The sequence below is a fragment of the Desmodus rotundus genome, chromosome 3, assembly GCF_022682495.2.
Source record: "Desmodus rotundus isolate HL8 chromosome 3, HLdesRot8A.1, whole genome shotgun sequence".
Classification (NCBI taxonomy): domain Eukaryota; kingdom Metazoa; phylum Chordata; class Mammalia; order Chiroptera; family Phyllostomidae; genus Desmodus; species Desmodus rotundus.
This window is the reverse complement of record NC_071389.1, coordinates 168,056,858-168,076,656: the sequence shown is the minus strand read 5'-3', so window position 1 is coordinate 168,076,656 and position 19,799 is coordinate 168,056,858. Positions and strand designations below refer to the sequence as shown.

General features: G+C 36.0%; 1 protein-coding gene across 4 annotated transcripts in view; it reads right to left on the bottom strand.

Moving 5' to 3' along the window:
* Nucleotides 1-2,132: 2,132 nt before the first annotated feature.
* Nucleotides 2,133-19,799, bottom strand: part of LMNTD1 (lamin tail domain containing 1) — a 34,641-nt gene continuing 16,974 nt past the window's right edge. For 2 of the 4 annotated variants that reach the window (XM_045184261.3, XM_024575794.4), the window contains 3 exons: nt 19,185-19,399; nt 18,362-18,529; nt 2,133-2,385 (listed from right to left, as the gene is read on the bottom strand). In XM_045184261.3, coding sequence (XP_045040196.2) covers nt 2,346-2,385; nt 18,362-18,529; nt 19,185-19,399 — 423 coding nt within the window. In that variant the 3' untranslated portion in view covers nt 2,133-2,345. Of the gene's footprint in view, nt 2,386-16,088; nt 16,169-17,410; nt 17,528-18,361; nt 18,530-19,184; nt 19,400-19,799 lie in introns of those variants that run through there. The other 2 variants (XM_045184263.2, XM_045184262.2) reach the window with 2 other exon arrangements.

The window sequence follows — 19,799 nt, the reverse complement described above, 5'->3', positions numbered from 1 at the left end:
TGCAAGGGCAAAAGGTTACACACATTCTAAGAGTACATTTCACAAAAGCAAGCATTACTGAAATGAACCATACTTTCGACCACCCAAAGAGGAAATGATCACGGAGAAGAGCTCAGAGGAAATATTATGTGATTGATGAAGTGTCAATGAATCATAGATATGTAGATGAAATTCTCCTGAAACTGCACAACCTTCAAATGTAAGGAACACGACTTGAGCTGAAATATGTTTTGGATTTAGGAAACCTCTGCTCATGACAGAAATAATTGGAAACACCTGAACCATATATGCCACTTCTTCATGTGTTTCTATTGCAGATCTTTGAGGGAAGGAGGTTGGGAGAGAAGTCAGTCCCGGGTGAGATTGTTTATTGGCTACGGTTACCAGAGCCCTTTCGGTTGTACGTTTATATTCCCAATGTGAACATGGTAATCACAAGTGGGAGACAGCTGGAAGACATTATAAACCATGGAACAAGTTAACTTTTATTGTACACTCTCAGATGCCCTTGTCGTCTCCTCACAACACCATGACTACAGTTTCTATAGTAACCATGAAAACACCAGAACCGCCTACATGATTTAGCCAACTTGTGATTCAAAGATCACACTTAATGGTTCAATGTGGCATAGGTGTTATTGACAGTTTTCTGAAAGTGTACAAGTCTACTCCTAAGTGTCCAAAGAAGACAAATACTGTGATCAGCAGGGCCTGATGACTAGAAAATATTTAAGATGCATTATCATGCAGGAATTAACATGAATCATTTTTATATAAAACCAGAAAGTATATGGCAAACTATTTTGTATATGTTCTAATGTGTTTCAGACTGCATATGAATGACTTTTTTTCATTTCAAAAATGCCAATCAGATGTTATTGGGATTTCTTCCTACTATTTTAACTATTTTTAAGTGTCCAATTCAGCAGCATTAAGTACATTCACAATGTTGTGTAACCACCATCACTTGCTCTAACCAGAACCTTTCCATCATCCTGAAGAGAGATTCTGTACCCATGAAACAATGACTTCCTATTTCACCTCCTCCTAGCCCCTACCAAATTCTATTACCCTTTCCATTTCTATGAGTTTGTCTATTCTGGCTACCTCAGAGAAATGGAATCAGACTATTTGTTATTCTGTGTCTGGCTTATTTCTCTTAGTATAATGTTTTCAAGCACAGTCCATGTTGTAACATATATTAAAATTCCACATTCTAACAGTTGAATAATATTGTTATATGTATATGCCAAATTTTAAAAATCCATTCATCGGTTGATAAACAGTTGGGTTGTTTCCACCTTTTGGCTATTGTGAATAAAGCTGCTGTGAATACAAGTATATGGTTTGAGTCCCTTGACACATGACTTTTTAAAAATAATCTTTTGCTCTTGACGTTTTTATCTATTAAAGTTCAATGGTCAATACTAATTTTGCAATTTACTTTTTTTATTTTTAAAAATAGATATTGGGGGAAAAGTCTCACTTTCCTCATTCCTCACATTTCAAGACTATATATGCCCTATCTTCCTGCATATGCTATATAAATACTCATCAGTTAAGTTAAATTAAATTAAACAGAGCTGTAAGATATAGAAAGTATTTGTTTTCAAAAACTGAAGCAATCATACCTTCTGAGTACAGAAAGGGTCAACATGAAAAATGAGCACATTTTGTAATTTTCTCAACTTCTATACTCTTGATAAGCATAGAATAACTAAAAATAAGACATGAGAATGCTTTTTAAAAGAAACTCTATCAGATTACTTAACTAAAACATTCTTGGACTTTTGGCATTCGTTTCCTATCCATGGGGAAAATCCGATGTATCACAAACAGGAAGATGAGATTAACTTGGCTGGATCTGAAGTAAGTGTAGGCAGGTTTAAACACTCCCAACTACTTACTCCATAGAAACTTCGCTTATCAGTGCCAGTCATTAGGAAGCTAAATTAACCCTTGCAGTAAGGAGACAGATTCCAAGCACAGTGAATCAACAGACCACAAGATTTAGAATTCCTGTACAGGTGCTTTTGGAAAGTAAATCTGCAGAAATGACAGCTGTAGACTTAACAGTTGGGTAAGGTATAAAAGACTGAAATTATTGATTGGGAAACTTCATGCGCACAGAATAAAGACTCTGCTGGTTTTGCTTTTGACCAATGTTTTTTTTTTTTTTTTCTTAACAGACTAAAAAACAAATATTTTACCTTGTCCACAAACTCTATCCCCTTCTTTAAGAAATGGTTACAGTAAAGTCCTGAGGAATTATCTTTTCTAAAAGAAGCCACTTTCTTGCTTGCTGCTGGCTTCCGCTCCTATGTGATGAAGGCTGGCTGTGACAGTCAGACATCCTTATGTTCGCTAGGTTTGGGTGTCATTGTCCTGTACAGAAAAATAAAACGGCAATGCATGGTGAGATATAACGCAGACTGCTAATACGGTGAAACTGTATTGTTACAGCAGTATAAAGGAAAGATGGTCAGAGTTTTTCCACCACACTTACCTTAAATTAAGACCTGGAAATAGCAGAGCTTGAACATACAGATGCAGAACCATAACAAAAGGGAAAAAATTGCCTGCGATACCTCAACTTTGGCTGAGGTAAAAGAATTACTCATTTTTAAAATCCTTCTAACTCAACTCTGTAACGTATGTACTTGTGTAGATTGCAGTTTTAATGGTGACTTATGATGGGCAGAGCTCTTTGACTCTTATGGATACTGTCGACTTTTGGTCTTAAATATGAAGATCAAAATGGTTCTGAGGCAACTAGTTTAATGACCAATTTCTAAACATTGATATTCCTCATTTCCTTCTTTTTTTAAAAAAACCTATTTCCATCTCCCTACATTCCTCCCCTTTGGCAAATATCAGATTGTTCTCTATATCTAGAGGTCTATTTCTATTTCATTTATTTATTTGGTTTTTTTTTTTAGATTCCACATGTGGCTAAAATCATAGTCTTGGTCTTTTTCTTATTTCACTTAGCTAATGCTAATTAGGTTTATCCATGTTGTCACAAATGGTTAACATTTCATTCTTTATTATTACTAATATTCCATTGTGTGTGTGTGTTTGACATCTTCTTTATCCATTTGTATATTGAACATCTATTTTGCTTCCATATCTTAGCTACTAAAAGTAATGAATTCAAAAAATAAATTTTTTTGAAGAGAGATGTCAAAGAGATTACTGCCTATGTTTTCTTCCATGAGTTTTGTTGTTTCAGTTCTTACTTTTAAGTCTTTAATCCATTTTGAATTTATTTTTGTATACACTGAAGAAAGTGGCCTAATTTCAGTTTTTGAATGTGTCTGTTTTTCACAACACTGCTTATTAAAGACAGTCATTACCCCATTGTATGTCCTTGCTTCCTGTATTGTATATTAACCACGTATTGTATTTATTTCTGGGCTTTCTATTCTATTTCATTAATCTCTGTATCTGCTTTTCTGCTCATACCATACTGTTTTGATTATTATAGCTTTGTAGTATAGTTTGATGTCAAGACATGTGATACCTCCTACTTTATTCTTTCTCAAGATTTATTTGGCTAATCATGGTCTTTTGTGGTTTCATATAAATGGTAGGACTTGGTATTCTAATTTTTAGAAGAATGCCATTGGTATTTTACTAGGGATTGCATTAAATTTGTATATTGCTTTAGGTAGTAAGGATATTTTAACAATATTAATCCTTCTAATCCATGAACAAGGTATATCCTTCCACTTTTTGGATCTTCTTCAATTTCTTTTCTCAATGTCCTATAATTCTCAGAGTACAGATCCTTCACCTCTTGGGTTGAATTGATTCCTAGGTATTTTATTCTTTTTGATACAATTATAAATGGGGTTGTTTTCTTAATTTCTCATTCGGATTATTTGTTACTGGTATATAAAAACACAACAGATTTCTGTATATTGATTGTGAATGCTGAAACTTTATTGAATTCATTTATTAGTTCTAAGAGTTTATTTCAGTGGAATCTTTAAGGTTTTCTATATATAGTATCATGTCATCTGCAAACAGAGTTTTACTTCTTCCTTTCTAATTTGGTTGTATTTTCTTTTACTTATTTATTTATTTTGTATGATTGCTGTGGCTAGGACTTCCCATACTATGATGAATAGAAGTGGTGATAGTGGGCATTCTTGTTTTGTTTTTGATCTTAAAGAAAACCCTTTCAGTTTTTTATCATTGAGCATGTTATTAGTTGTGGGTTTGTCACATATAGCTTTTATTATGTTGAAATGTGTTCCTTCTATACCTCCTCTGTTGAGAATTTTTATAAGAAAAGGATGTTGAATTTTGCTAAAGCTTTTTCTGCATCTAGTGACATGATCATACAGTGTTTATGCTTTTTTTTAAAGGTGGGGTATCATGTTCATTGATTTATGGATATTGAAGCTTCTTTGCATCTCTGGGATGAATCCCACCTGGTCATTATGTGTAATCCTTTTAATGTATTGCTGAATCCACTCGGTTAATATTTTGTTGAAAATTTTTGCATATATGTTCATCAAGGATATTACCCTATAATTTTCTTTGTCTGGTTTTGGTACTACAATAATTCTGGCTTCATAGAATGACTTTGGAAATGTTCCTTGCTCTTCAATTTTTTGAAATAGTTTAAGAAGGATAGGTATTAATTCTTCTTTAAATGTTAGGTAGAATTTACCTGTGATGCCATCCAGTTCTGAAATTTTGTTTGGACATTTTTTATTACTGCTTCAAATTCATTGCTAATAATTAGTCTGTTTAGATTTCATATGTCTTCCTGGTTCAGTCCTTCATTTCCTTCTTGGTGATACTTAAGTACTATCTAATTATCTTTTCTATTAAACATCTAAGATGTGCCCTGGATTTAAAATATACCAGGTAACACACATAAAAATGTAATAAAATTTTACATTTTCTGTGTGCAACTGGCCTGAATCTTCTCTAAGATTGTTTAGGAGGAGGTCTCACAGTCTGAGATGTTTTTGTTCTACACCTCTTCTGCGGAAGTGAAGCTATAGACATTACAAAGGTGTTTAGTTTTCTTTAAGCTATGGAATACCTCTGACCAGCAGGGTGGGGAGTCTGGACCTGATGTCTTCTTACTCCTTCCAATACAACCTAAGTGTGATAAGTAAGAGTAAGGCTGGGAAGTGAGAGAGCAGGGTGGCTGAAGAACTTTGCAGGAATTAGATTGTGGGAAACAGATATGAAAAAGCAACTGACTGAAGAATTTCAAAAATATCATTTTCAGGGCTGAGAGGAAAAAGATATTAGTACTTAGATTGAAGGAATATATACAACAAAGTATAAATAGAAAGTACTGACAGCAGAAAATTTAACCCAAACACTTTCAAAACTCCTTTAGTGATATTTCATATTAAAGAGTATTAAATATTAGTCCTTCTTTCTGAGCTATTAAATACTGACTCTTCATTCACAAAAAAATGGCCCCAGGAGAGATTGTTATGGAAAGTTCTTATTAGAGTCCCAAGAAGCTAGAAGGACACCACATGTTTGGATTATCCAGTTTGGACCACTGACAACAGTAAGAGATTTGTGAACATAGCTCATGGAAGCTAGGGAAGTTCATGGAAGGACTCCATCACCAGCACTTTATTAACAGTCCCTACTACAATTCACGGGAATGCCTCCTAGGCATAAGAACTTTTACTGACTATGAACCTAATATCCTGTGTTTGCAGTTTTGGTGCTTTCATCCCAGTATGCAATTGCATACTCTTAAGGACAGTGGTGATGATGTGCCACAAGTCCCATTCTGCCCCTGATCTTTCTTCCCTCTTTATAAACTATCTTATATGTCTCAGTGTCTCCTAGCAAGCCTGAGAGTTCATACGACAGGGAGCAGGCACAAAGGGAAACTACCTGGATTTTCCAGAGTTCTCTAACTCTATCTTGTGGAAAGTCCTGTTTCTGCAGCATTCTGTGGCATCACCCACCTACACGGCATTCATCACACAGCCGAGCTCCCACACATTCCTTGCAAATTACTGAGCGAAGAGAGGATTTCAGAGCTGTGACTCCAAGTACAACTGCATGGTTCTAATCACTGTAGCGCAGAAACATGATCAGCTGTCAAAGACCCCAGGGATTGAACTTGGATTTTTTTTGTTTGTACCAATAATTGGCACCCCATTAAATTAGCAATTTTGGCATTAGGGCCTGAATATATATTTTGCTGTTTGGAACAGTCTTAAGCTTCTAATGATAGCCAACGCATTTTTTGTGAATGACAATATCTTTTTCTAGCCCTACTTTTAACTGTGTGGTGTTTTCCTTTCAGGCAAGTTGGGAGTGGAGCAATAAAGACAAACACGAGCAAATGCCAGTGCCTGATTGACAGAGTGGTGTGGAAGAGCACTGGCTTTAAGCTAGGCTTCTAGACTTAATTCTGCCATTTACCATTCAAGTGACTTTAATTTAGTCACTGAATATCTCTGAGCTTAAGTGTCTTCAACCGTAACATGGAGATAATGTCAGCCTCACCTACCTTGTAGGCTCAGACAAGATAATGTGAAAACCATGAAATGCTATATAAGTGCACATAGCATTACAAATGACAAAGGAATGGTCATGAATTCCAATGAGAACTGAATGATGACTTAATCTCTGAACAATTTTCAATGAACGGATACAACAGACTCAGGAGCTGACTGCAATATAGAAGTCATTCACTGATAGATGAAGTAAAATTTTCTTCTGAGGGCAGATTGATGACCAGTCCTAAAGATACCACCAGATGGGGATGGAAGGTCTGAGAATGCAGAAGTCAGTCACTTCAAGAGCCCTGAAACTTTTCAAAACAGGCTGAAATTTAAAAAAAAAAAAAAAAAAAAAAAAAAAAAAAGCAAACCTACCAAAGAATCTCCCACAAAGGGGATCAGTGAGCAAATCTGTGACCACGGAGTTAAGCAAAATAAAACTAAGGAAACTAACAAAGGCTAAAAAACTTTGCCACAATTATGTTATTCAATACTTAAAGAGAGGATTTAAAATATTTTCCAACCTAAACCAACAATAATAACAACTTTTTTGCATGTAATAAAATAACCCCTTTCCAACTCATTTCCAGATTAGGTCCTGGGTATAATTCCCTTCTGACTACCGAAAGTGAAGGACATCTGAATTGGACATGTGCTGGCAGCTAATGTACGTGGCAGGCTTCAGACACCATTCTTTGCATTTCAACCGCACCCTGCTCGGGGCTATTCCAAACTGGAGGAAATGGGTCCCAGTGCAGATACAACTCTAAGACCTCTGGGAGCAGGGACTATATCAGTGCCTGGTAAGGCAGGATTCTCTAACTCTGCAGTTGAAAGACCTTGGGTTTTGTTTTGGCTCTGTGGTTGATTATTGGGTGAATTTTGGTAACTGGTCTCTACAGACATCAGTTTCTTTTGCTGTGAAATGAGGTGGTTGGAATAAATCCCTTTACAGCCCCAATGTCCTATTAAGAAGTATCTGAGAAAAAAGGCTTCTCAGAAGAATAGGGAGGTTGTGACCATCACATTTTTAGGAAGTTGGAAGCTAAATGATAAATGGGGAGAGTGAACTTGTAAAAGAGTAAGTGATCTTCAGAAAAATAGAAGATGATGATTAGGGAAAACTCTAGTAAGAGATGAGCTGAAAGAAATTAGACATCTGAGCAATCTGAGAAAAACTGAAAGGTTGGTACACAAACGTGGGTAGCAGGGGCCAGGAAAGGCCAGCAGGCTCTGTGGAATGATCACATTGAGTCACCTATGCCAGAAGAGTCTAGAATACGAACAAGTTAGAGATTAGATGGCTGTAGCTTTATTCTTAAACCAAGGAATAAACCTAAAGCCCAGCCAGAAAAAAGAACAAGAAAACATAAAATAGGTCAGTCATGGACTAGGGCAGCAAAAGATGTTAACTAGAGAAGGATACTGACCCAAAAGACTCCTTGACCAAAAAATCATCTACTCATCAGCTCTTTGGGGAAGAGTTTAAACACACCACTTATAAAACACAAAGCCATTGAGATCTTCTTCAATTACTTAGATGTTGATATCATCATAAAAAAAGATGAGGCAATGCAGGAAGTGACTAGTTAAATGCTAGAAGGCCATTTATCAACTAAATAGCAGAAGCCAAAGTTCCTAATCTTCCCTTTCACTGCCATTTAAAAAATATACAATTGCAGTACGTCCATAGTCTCTTTAACCAGAGTAATTTCTACTGTGCTAAAAATAATGTTGCTCATAGGAATTAAAATGTATTGGTATAGTTGCAGAATGGTGTTTTTGAGTATTTGAAGTGACTCTGGATTTCATTCAATCTTATCTGTCATCAAGGAAGGACAGGGTGAGAGTATAGGGCAAAAAGTAAAGATATGGTATTTCCTTGTTTCCCAGTCTTAACAAGTTTATCACACAACAGGAAAGAGAAAAACTAGCTTCAAAAGCAACATAAATGTTTAACAGAAAAGTAATGACTGTAGGCTATATAAGAACAATCCATATTCTTTCTGATGGCTCTTAAAGATGTATCTTCAGATAATTTCAGTTTTATAATTATTTTTCTGCAGAGAAGGAGAAATTGCAGTATCGTTACTGCCTTTAAAGGTTGAGGTGACTGCCTATTGTTTTGTAACTCTGATGCTTGTTTTTCTTGGTCCATGCCACATCCCCTCCCAAAAGAAGGACATAGGCAACACGCAGGAATTTAGTCCAGTATTTCAAGCACTGATTCTTCACACTGAAACAAATACTGGAACAAACTATCAATAAAAGGATTTTCTTCCACTTGAAGAAATTTTAGTTTTAAGAATATTATTTAACGGTAACTTGAACCAAAAGTTTTAAAAACCCCTTGCAAAGTATTTGATTATTAAGGCTAAGTGTTCAGTAAATTATTTTTTTTAAACTTACATTTCAAGACATAATCAAAACTTTGGGAGAAAAAGTATCCCAAAGAAAAAGTATCCCAAATATATCTAGAAGATATATTTTTAAATCAAGGTTACAGCATAAACTTTACCAGCACAATTCCTCAAATGCTCTCTACTCTCTGCATTACCGCTGCCGTAATGATGGGGTGGCTAGTAGCGGGAGGCACGGGAATGGGGCTGCCTGGGGGCCCTGCACAAGGTGGTGTGTGGACAAGGGCAGACGCTGCTTAGCCTGCCCTTTTTAGCCGACTCCACCCTGGTGACGAATGAAGTGACAGAAGTGGTGGCCTCCCTCACCTCTATGTATGTAAGTAAGGATTGAAAGTCACTGTGTTTAAATATAATTTCTACACAGAAAACTACTGTGTCAAACTGAAGTCATGGTCAATCAAATGCTCCCAAGGATGAATTACTTATACCCCAGAAATTGGATGTTCTTTTATTCCTACAAAATAAAAGATAGGAAAGGAAAATAATATCCTCAGTATGGACAGCAATGCGCTCCTCTGGCTGTGGGTGGGGAGGGGGAGGGGGAGGGGAGGGGAAGGGGGAGACAACTACAGTAAAAACTTCTTAGGCATACCTAACCCTTTCTTTTTCTTTGCAAGGTCAGAGAAAAGAATTATCAAATTAAACTATCAGTATTTGATTACAAAGAAACAATTATCTAGAAATTGGATGTAGAAATGTGATCTGCAAGAAAGATGAACAAAAAATGCAAGGTGTTTCCAGTTAACACAGTTATTTCTTAGCTACTAATAGGCTTCTGAGTCCAGTGAGTCTTGGTGCTGTTTGGCACACCACAGTGTAAACTTTCTGAAGACTAAGTTACGGACCTGGAATACAAATAGGCGTCTAAGATGCTTTGTAACCACAAGCAGTGGCTTAGATATAATAAGTATCTAGCACATAACTTCCCATCTTCTGGAGCAATTTGTTGGCATGGCATAGACCTTGTAAATATTTGATGTATGTCCTTTCAGACTGATTTGCCTGAGGATGAAGGTTTTGAATTACACCCTGAAAACTTATTCTACAGCAAAATACTGTATTTAAAGCTAATAACATTTATAAAAAATTACCATCTATAATTTCTTGAAATTTAATGACAGGATTAGTAGAAGTGGTGTTTGTTTCGAAGCCAGAGGGTGATGGCAATTCCCTGGGTTATTTGAGCCTGAAACACTCAACACCCAGTAACATGGATGTAGATATTCTGACTTCCTGAACAGCATTTGTTACTTGTGTGAAAAAATGGATCACTAATTATATACATTTCTAAAAATGAGATTGTAATCTTTCATAACTAAAGGGCAATTTACTTAAAATACTTATGTTTTATAATGTTGAAATGTTTTGAAATAAAAGATCTAGTCACAAAATTATCCAATCATTCTGTTATTGGGACTAATGTCTTGGAATTCTTCATATGGCCATTAAAAACACCTGCATTACAGCTGTGAGACAGACATACAAATGGTTTTCATTTGTCTATTCTTTACACAAAAAAGTCTTCAGAAATAGGGTGATATTATAATTTCAATTTTCTGAAAGAAAGCAACAGAAAAGAAAAACTTTTACCCTTAAATATATGATGTAATATAATTTTTCTTTATAGAAATATTCCTACCTTTTGATGCTATTATTTGATAACAACTAATGGAGAGAAACCCTTGGCGATTTGCGGTGCTTCTTTAAGTAATTATTTTCCATTCTGTCTGATTGGAAGAGGTCCAAGTAACTGACCTTTTCTAAGGATAGTCAGATTTTTTTTTTGTTTAAAATTTCTAAATATCATTTTACACAATTTTTATTTATAACATTAACTAAAATTTTACCTCATCACAAAGATGTGACATATGACATTCCAATACTTAATCTGATAAATTTAACAGTATAATACTGGTATAAACATCAATAAACAGAACAAATAATAGTAGGGAGGGCACATAAAAAGAACTGATTCTTAACTTGTATTTTTTTTGTTACCATTATGGGTTGGAAACATGTTCTTATGGGGAAAAAAATACTTTGATCCCAGGACAAGGAAGCCATTATCTACTGGACTCTAAACAGTAACTGAGCACAGTCTAGTTAATGTAAAATTCCATAAATCGGGTCTTAAGAGAGAGTGTACATTGATGGAATTTTAAATGTTTCATTCCTGCATAATGTTATCTATGTTCTAGTTTCATTTATTTTTTAACAGGTTGGCTTTCATAGAGTGGCTGTGCAGCCCTCAGAAACAAAGGAACATTATTCACAGCATTACTATGACGACATTTGCATGGAAGACAGTAGCAACCATGGAGTCACAATTAACATGAATCCCACGCAGTGTGCACTAGGGATCACAGATGACAGGCTAAGTGCATTAGTGTGCAAATAAGGTGCACTAAACAGTGCACACACCACAGTGTTAGTTTAAAACAATGTCTTTAAACACTATCTTCAGACTACTGGTAATTTCTGTCATTTAACTTGAGTTACAGAAGGAGATTAACAAAGTTATCAAAATCTGTAAACTACTCTCAGCAAGAAGAAGGCACATTCTCTCTAGGTCTAGGAACAGCAGAGGCAAACACATCTGCTTTGTGCAGGGCCTTTAGCCACCCCAAGAGCCGCTCTTTCACACTGTGGTCAGTGCCTCGCCTCTGTGTGCAAGCATCTCCATACTACACTCGATCAAAAGACATCTTTCTGTTTTATGTTTTCAAATTTTTATTGTGAAAAATTTCAAGCATACAGAAAATATGAAAGAAAAATACAGCCAGATCTGTATACCTATCACCCAGATTCAATAAGTAGTATTTTGCCATATTTGCATTATCTACCTATGCTTATATCACTAAACCACTAGAAATTAGTAAAGATTTCTGTATGAATCTAAGAACAACCAATGTAACTACAACACAATCAACATACCTAAGGAAAGAATGTGACTCATTAATATCTAGTATTTATTCTATATTCAAATTTACCTAATTGTCTTAAAAATGTCCTTTCTACCTGAGATTTTTGTTTTCTTTTTAACCACTAACCTATTAAGTGAAACTAAATGACAGTGATCCTGTGTGGACCATCTGGTTCAGACACAACTTAATAACGGCTTGAACAATATTTCTCTCTCACTTAACAGTCTGGAGATGTGCCAACACAGGCCATGCAGAATGTCTTTTTCATCCTCAACACATGGCTTCATCTCTGGGGTGAAAGATGGCAGCTCCAGCTCCTGTTATCACGGCACGGAGGAGACGCAGGGGAGCACACACTCCAAGGGCATGATCAGATGCTACACATGATTTCTGTTCACCCCCCATGGTGCAGAATACAGATGCATTATCCTGCCTCACTGCAGGAGAGACTGAGAAAATCAGCCTTCATACTTGGCAGCCATGTGTCTGGGTTTCCCTGGACCTATTGGTCTTGTGTCTAAAGGAACAATGACTTAGGGGCAGTAATTAGCCATCTCTGCCACAAGGTGTTCCTGGAAATGACTGAACTATGATGAACTTGATTAAAATTGATTTCCAATGCATTGCAATATAACGATCGGCTTAGACTCATTTCAGGTAAGACTATTTTTCTCCTATGCCAAATAAGCCTCGCATTATTAATATTCATTTTGAGTTCATTCATCTGTTTTTTCAGGTTTTCTTTCTCCTTCCTCTACAGGGTATAGCTGTCAGGGCTCATTACTATAACTGTGCTGTCTTCCCTCTCTAATTTTCCTCTTCTTGTCATCATGTCTCTAAAAATAAGCTTTTATTTAAGTATAACATACAGGCAGAAAGATCACAGGTCATAATTACACAGCACGACAGACCCAGCGATTCACATAAACACCACCCAGATCAAGAAATGAAACACTGTCAGTGTTCTAGCAGTGGCTTTTGTGTGACCTCCAAAGGCTACTTCCTTCCTTCTCCCAGAGATAACTACTATTCTCACCTTTAACACCATGGTTTTGTTTGCTTTTGAATTTTATATAAATAGAAACGTATCATATGCAATCCTTTTTGTTTGGCATCTTTTGCTCAGCATTATGCTTATGAGATTCATTGATGTTACTGCATGTAACAGTAGTTCATTTTCGTTGCTTATGGAATTGTACTAATACATCATATAATTTACTTATCTATTGTGCTGCCATCAACAATTGGATTGCTTCTCGTTTTTGGCTATTACAAAGACAGTTGCTATGATCATTACTGTATTTGTCTTTTGGCGTGTGTATATATATGTGTACATATTTTTTAGACATATATAATTCCTGGGAATAAAATTGCTGAATTATGGGGTAATGGAATATTTGTATACTCATTTTCCTTGCCTTTTTCCCTTAGAATTCTAGTACAATCCTGAATAGAAGTCATCATAGAGAGAACTGTTGTTCTTATCTAGATCTCAAGGGAAAATTTTCATTACTTCACCATTAAATAGTTTACTTTAGGATTTTTGTAGATACCATTTGTCAGATTAGGGAAATTTTTTCAAATACTAATTTTGTAAGTTTCTGTCCTTATGGGTAGGTATTAAATTTTATTATAATTTTCCTTTTTCTTGTTACGATGATGAGTTTAATTAATTTTCAAAGCTTAAACCAACTTTGCATTCCTGAAATAAACACACTTTTTCATGATATATTAATCCCAAAGGACTCATGTATCAAAGAAGATCATGTTGGAAATTAGAATATATTTTGTACTGAGTGATAATGAAGGTACGGTATATATTATGAATATGACATTTGGATACTATTGTTTAGTGTCTATCCTAGATTCCATATGCATATCCTTGATGTAATAACGTCTAAGGTTAATTGTTACTTGAAGTCATGACACTTTGAGTACTTTAACTCCACTTACTACCCTCCTAACTTTCGTGCTATTGCTGTTGTTATGGGTTAAATTGTGTCCCCCCAAAAAAAATATAGTTTGAAGTCTTAACCCCTTGAAACAGTGCATGTGACCTTATTTGGAAATTGGGTCTTTGCAGTTGTAATCCAGTTATGATGAGCTCACATTAAATTAGTGGGGACCGTAATTCAGTGACTGGCGTTCCTTTACAAAGAGGGAAGTACGGACACACACAGAGGAGGAAAGGCCATGTGAAGATGGACGTAGAGACTACAGTGATGCATATACAAACCAAGAAGCACTAAGGAATGCCAGCAGCGGCCAGAAACTAGTAAGAGGCAAGAGAGGATAATCCCCTAGGGCCTTCAGTGAGAGGGTGGGCCTGCTGACACCTTGATTTCAGACTTCTGGTCTCTGGAACTGAGAGAGACTACACTTCTGTTGTGTTAAGTCACCAAGTTTGAGGTGCTTTGTCTCAATAGGCCTGGGAAACCAATACAGTTGTCATGAATGCAAATTCTACCTAAATTTTAAACCCTGCAAGAGAATATTAGTATTATTTTTTGTAGTAATGATTCATGTTTATCCATGTTTGACTCTGTATCTCTCTAGGGTCATTTTCTTTCTACTTGAAATATTCCTTAGTATGTCTTTGTTGTTGATGAATTTTCTTAGCTTTCCTTTGCCTGAAAAATGTCTTTATTTCACCTTCTCTTTTTGAAATATGTTTTTCCTTCATGCAGAACTCTGGGATAGTAGTTCTTTCAGCACATAAGCACACTGACGATATCATTCCATTGTCTTCTGACTTCCATTATTTGGTTTTCTGAATTTTTATTATAATATATATTAGTGTGGTTTCCTTTGGATTCATGTTACCTGAGATTTATTCTTAATTCTATAGCTTGATTTTTTGGTCATTAAAAAAAATTTGTCATTATTTCTTTAAATATTACTTCTGCCCTAATCTCTCTCTCCCCTGTCCTTTGGAACTCAAGTTACAATTCTACAGAAGCAACTTGTCCTCAATCTCTTTTCCAAAGATGCTTTGGTCTTCCTTTCCTTTCTCTCCTCTCCTATTTTACCCCTTCTTCTTTCTTTCCTCCTAGATTTTGGAGTACTTCCCACTCTACTTCACTGTCAACCCTGCTTCAAAATTTGCTTTAAAATACAGATGTAACTCAATGGGATGCCTGCTTAAAAACCTTCAGTGTCTCCTTCTCTGTCTGTCAGTCATCAAACCTGTGTTTAAAAACTATTATGTGTCATGTACTGTATTTATTGCCACTTATGTGATTAAAAACATCAATTATACCACATATATGAACTGTCAGGAAAAAGTCCAGCCACTGTTAATATGATGAGAACAGTTTGCATGACATCAGTGTAACCTGGCAGCCAAGGAGAATAGACTGGAATGTACATGCATGAACAATGACAACTTCACTGTACTAGTCAATGGGGGTGGTAGATGCCATTGAGTGAGCATGTATACTCTGTGGCTGCAGCATTCAAAATGACTGAGTGAGTACAATGATGAATGTACATCACTTTTTGCATTAAGCTTGAACATTCCTCCACGGAAACTAGTCAGATGATTCAGAAGGCTACAGCTATGGGCAACTGGTGATTGGCAGCTTCATCACAACAATGCACTTGCTCATGCATCATGTCTCATGCAGAGTTTTTTCATGAAACATCAAGTCACCCAGCTGATTCGGCCCCCCTACTGCTCAGATTTGGCACCTTGTGACTTCTGGCTTTTCCAAAAGCTAAAATCACCTTTGAAAGGGAAGAGATTTTAGACTGTTGATAAGATTCAGGAAAATACAATGGGGCAGCTGATGGTGACTGGGAGAACTGTGTGAGGTCCTGAGGTGCCTACTTTGAAGGTATCAAAGTAGGCATCAATGTCCTATGTACAATGTTTCTTGTATCTTCTTCAATAAAAGTCACTATTTTTCATTTACATGGCTGGATACCTTGTGGACAGATGTAGTATTTTATTGATCCATGTATAAAAAGTTAAAATATAAAAATGAGGACCACAATGATTTATTCCCATATCATATCAGAATGAAAAGAAGATCAAAGGGGGTTTCAAAGTTAAAAGGGTTTTCTTGGTAATATGAGAAAATGTTAACAATAATTTTGAATGATTAGTACATGGGTGCTTTTAACATTATCTTCTACGCTTTCTGTATTTTAACACTTTTAAAAACATAAGTTTTCTTGGTATCAATTAGGCACAGGTTTCTTCAGAACTGTCTTCACTGTTAAGTCTCTAGGCTCCTCTGTAGTATAGTTGAGAGGCATAGTTAAAAGCAAGGCAACTATACCCAGGTAGAAGAGACACATGCGACGAAGATTCTTCCTTCTGTAACTCAGCAAATTAGTGTATTTATATTAGTATAGGGGAAAGGAGCAGCATTGAAGAACCACTGAGTAAAATTGATGGATTTATGTTTTATCTTTTTTCTTGGTTATTATTGAGAATTGTGCTAATGACAATAAATAGTCCAATGGGAGGCAAAGACACTGGATAATTAACCAACTAGGTAACTTGCTCTTGAAGGGTCATGTCATACATTCTTTCAAAGGAATGAAATGATGATTCATGGATTGCTGTAATTCAGTGAATCATCAATTGCTCCTAACATCTGTCTCTGGGCCATTTTTCACAGTTTAAATGAAAGAAAAGTTCTTACAATTCTGATGTATAGCTGTTCATATTAAAATTTTATGAAACAAAATAAAAGAGGTATATATTGATGAAGAGAGGCCCTGAAAGTATTGAAGCAACAATCTTTTTGGATTATTATTATAAATTATAGGATATACACATAGAAGAAATTGTTTTATGTTAATATAAAAAATTATTGAATAATCTAAGAGTTGCCACCACTACACAAAGGTGAATTAAGGAAATTTGAATATAAAATAATACTGAATATAAACTGTAACTGAAAAATAAAATTAATAGAAAATTTGAAGTCAAATTTCTGTGGAAAACTTGTCCAGAATGAGTAAAATATTGAAGGCTATCATTAATTGAAGAAAAACATTATTAATGTACTTTTTGAAAGTCTCAAATTTAAGCCATAGTGTATTAAAGGTATATATGTGTGTATAAAATAATATACATTACATATATATATAATAGGTGTATAAAACTTATTGCTGAAAGAGCTTTTTATTTTTTGTGTTTTATTTATTTATTTTTTTGAAAGAGCTTTTTAAAATTTATACCTAAATCTCTTTCTTTACCAATGAAGAAAGTCAGGTACAAAGAGATAGGATACTTAATTTTTTGAAATAGAATGCTTTCAGAAATTTACAAAATTTCCATCATTCCACTTCTGAAAGGTAGTATTTTGGGGTGGTATCTCCCAATGAGGCGTTAGCATACCAACAATGGTTTTCATACTCCTGTGTGCAGAATCCTGTGATTCCAGAGAAAGAGGGAAGAAGGGGAATGGTGTAATGAGAATCACTGCCTCCTCTTCCACCTGGCCAGGTTTGCTTTTACCCATTTTATACATTGGGATTCTACCCAATATTTCATTTAAAAAAAGCATCCTTCTGCTAAATAAAGGTTTGCAAATCATTACAACTCCAGCAGGACATAGCTGTGGTATGAGACAGCCTTTCTCCACACTTAGGATTTGTCATTGTGTTCCTCTACTCAGTTCTGAAACATTTGGGGGCATCTCATGAGCGCCATGGACTCTCTCCCCTGAAAAACAACATAGGCACACATTTTTGTACCAAATTTAGCAGATTCATGGACTTTCTGAAATCCCTTCACAGATTCTGGCTTAATAACATCAACTCTAAACACTTTATTGAGAGGAATTAAATAAGAAATTTCTAGTTGAAAAAATAAGATTTTGGGAGTAATATTAGAGTATGTTTGGAAAAGATGAATATTTTTTAGCATAGTATAACTTCTAGGACCAATTTATTCTGCCTAATAGAAAACAAAAAGTCCTTTTGACCAAACATCAAGAACTACATATTTTTGCTGGCCACACTATTTTGCCGTTCTTTTTTTTTTTTTTTTGAAATCCTCACCCAAGGATATGTTTTTATTGATTTTAGAGAGACAGGAATGGCGGGGGCAGTGAGGGGGATAGAGAGAGAGGGGCACATCAATGTGAGGGAGAAGCATTGACTGGTTGCCTCCTGTCCATGCCCTGCCCAGGGATTTCACCCACAACCTAGCTATGTACCCTGACTGTGGGACACAAACGTTTTTGGTGAACAGGACAACGCTCCAACCAACTGAGCCACCTGGCCAGGGCTTTTCTGGGACTCTTTTGGTTCATTAATTCACTCAACAGATATCTATCAAAACCAGTAAGGACACTGTGGTAGAGAGGCAAGTGAATGGTTTACAGTAATTCCTTTAGGAGCCATCTACTTTTTAAGGAGCCACCTATTTTTGAGGAAATGAATAGTTTTTAATAGTGTATTTTACCACTTAACCCCTTTTTACCTGTTCTACTCACACATGCACGCATATGCACACACCTCAACCTCTGCCGCAGTAAGTACCCGTCTGGCTTACCAGGGCGGAGTCAGGCCTGGCTGAGGCCTGCGTGGTCTATGGAAGCCACATCCAGCCATGCTGGTATTGTGAGGCTCAATCAGAGGACAGTAGGGATGTGCAGGGACGTTGGGACTGCTGCACCAAGGGCTGTGACTGGGGAAAAGAGTTGGTGGGACTTCTTTTTCTCTGTAAAATAAATAACATAAAATAATAAAATAAAGTAAAATAAAATAAAGCTGACATTGAACTAAAAGGCATTTCATGCAGTGGCATTAGTAACAAGGCTCTATTAAAGAGAGAGCATGTTTTAAGATCAGAAAATATGGGTTTTCTAGACCTTGTGGGAAGCACTTTTGTTATAATATCAGAAACATTTGCCTACAACTGAGTAACATAATAACATTAACAAATGAATAATAAATTCTGTATCTTTAGCCACAGCCAGCTCCTGACCCGAGATAAAATTCCCAGATGTTACACCTCTCCCTTTGCCTCAGCGCTGCTGAAGACATGGTGATAACTTTGTCTCTTTACCCCTCTAACAGCAGTGCCAGGAAAAGGTGAAATGGCCGGGGGTGGGGGAGGCTGGGGGCTCTCCATTTCCTAGCAGAAACTGCCTGCCTTTATTGTCCCATTAGTATATCCCTGCTTGCTCTGTGTTTGCATGTTTTAAAGCTATTATGGGTTTTATGGTCCGATTCAAAACAGATATTTTTGGTCATTACTGATGTACCCGTTCATCACATATTTCCTTGTCACCCAGTCATGTCTGCCTGCCCAGTTACCAATTGTGGGAAGGGCTCCATTTAAAAAAATGAAAAAAAAATCAAACAAATTTTACCTCTTAAGAAATTGTGGAACTGGTTCTATCTGACATTTTAAGATATCTTTCCTAGATCGATCATGTTTTCCTTGAGTTGTAGTTGTAGCTTTTGGCCAATGGAACATGTGCCTTTGAGATGCTGGACTTGCTATTGAGCATCCCTCAAATTCAATGTCATTCTCTAATTTCTCCCAGGCTTGCTTCCAGTGAATAGGAGTAAACCAGGCAATGGCCTAACAAAAACAATGCATTAGTATCAAATACCATAGGAGCTACACTTTTTAAAAACGTCATGGCTTAATGCAATAAAATTTCAAAGTCAAACTGTATAATGCCACTTACTTGTAGTGAAATACCCTAAAAATGTGGGAAGACATCCTGGGCTTAGTTTCCAATTCTGAAAATCTTAAGCTACATGACCTCAGCGAGTTAGACACTTGCTATCTCCCTGTGTCCTCACATACAAAATAAGAAGGCTGGTAGCAGGAAATTGCTATATGAGGGTGTTAAGCTACTAACTTTCATAACTATGAAGACCTGTGCTAACAGTAGTTATAACATTAGTAAGTTACAATGTTAAATATCTAAGATACTATATAATGTGTGTGTGTGTACCTTATTTGAGATGGGAAG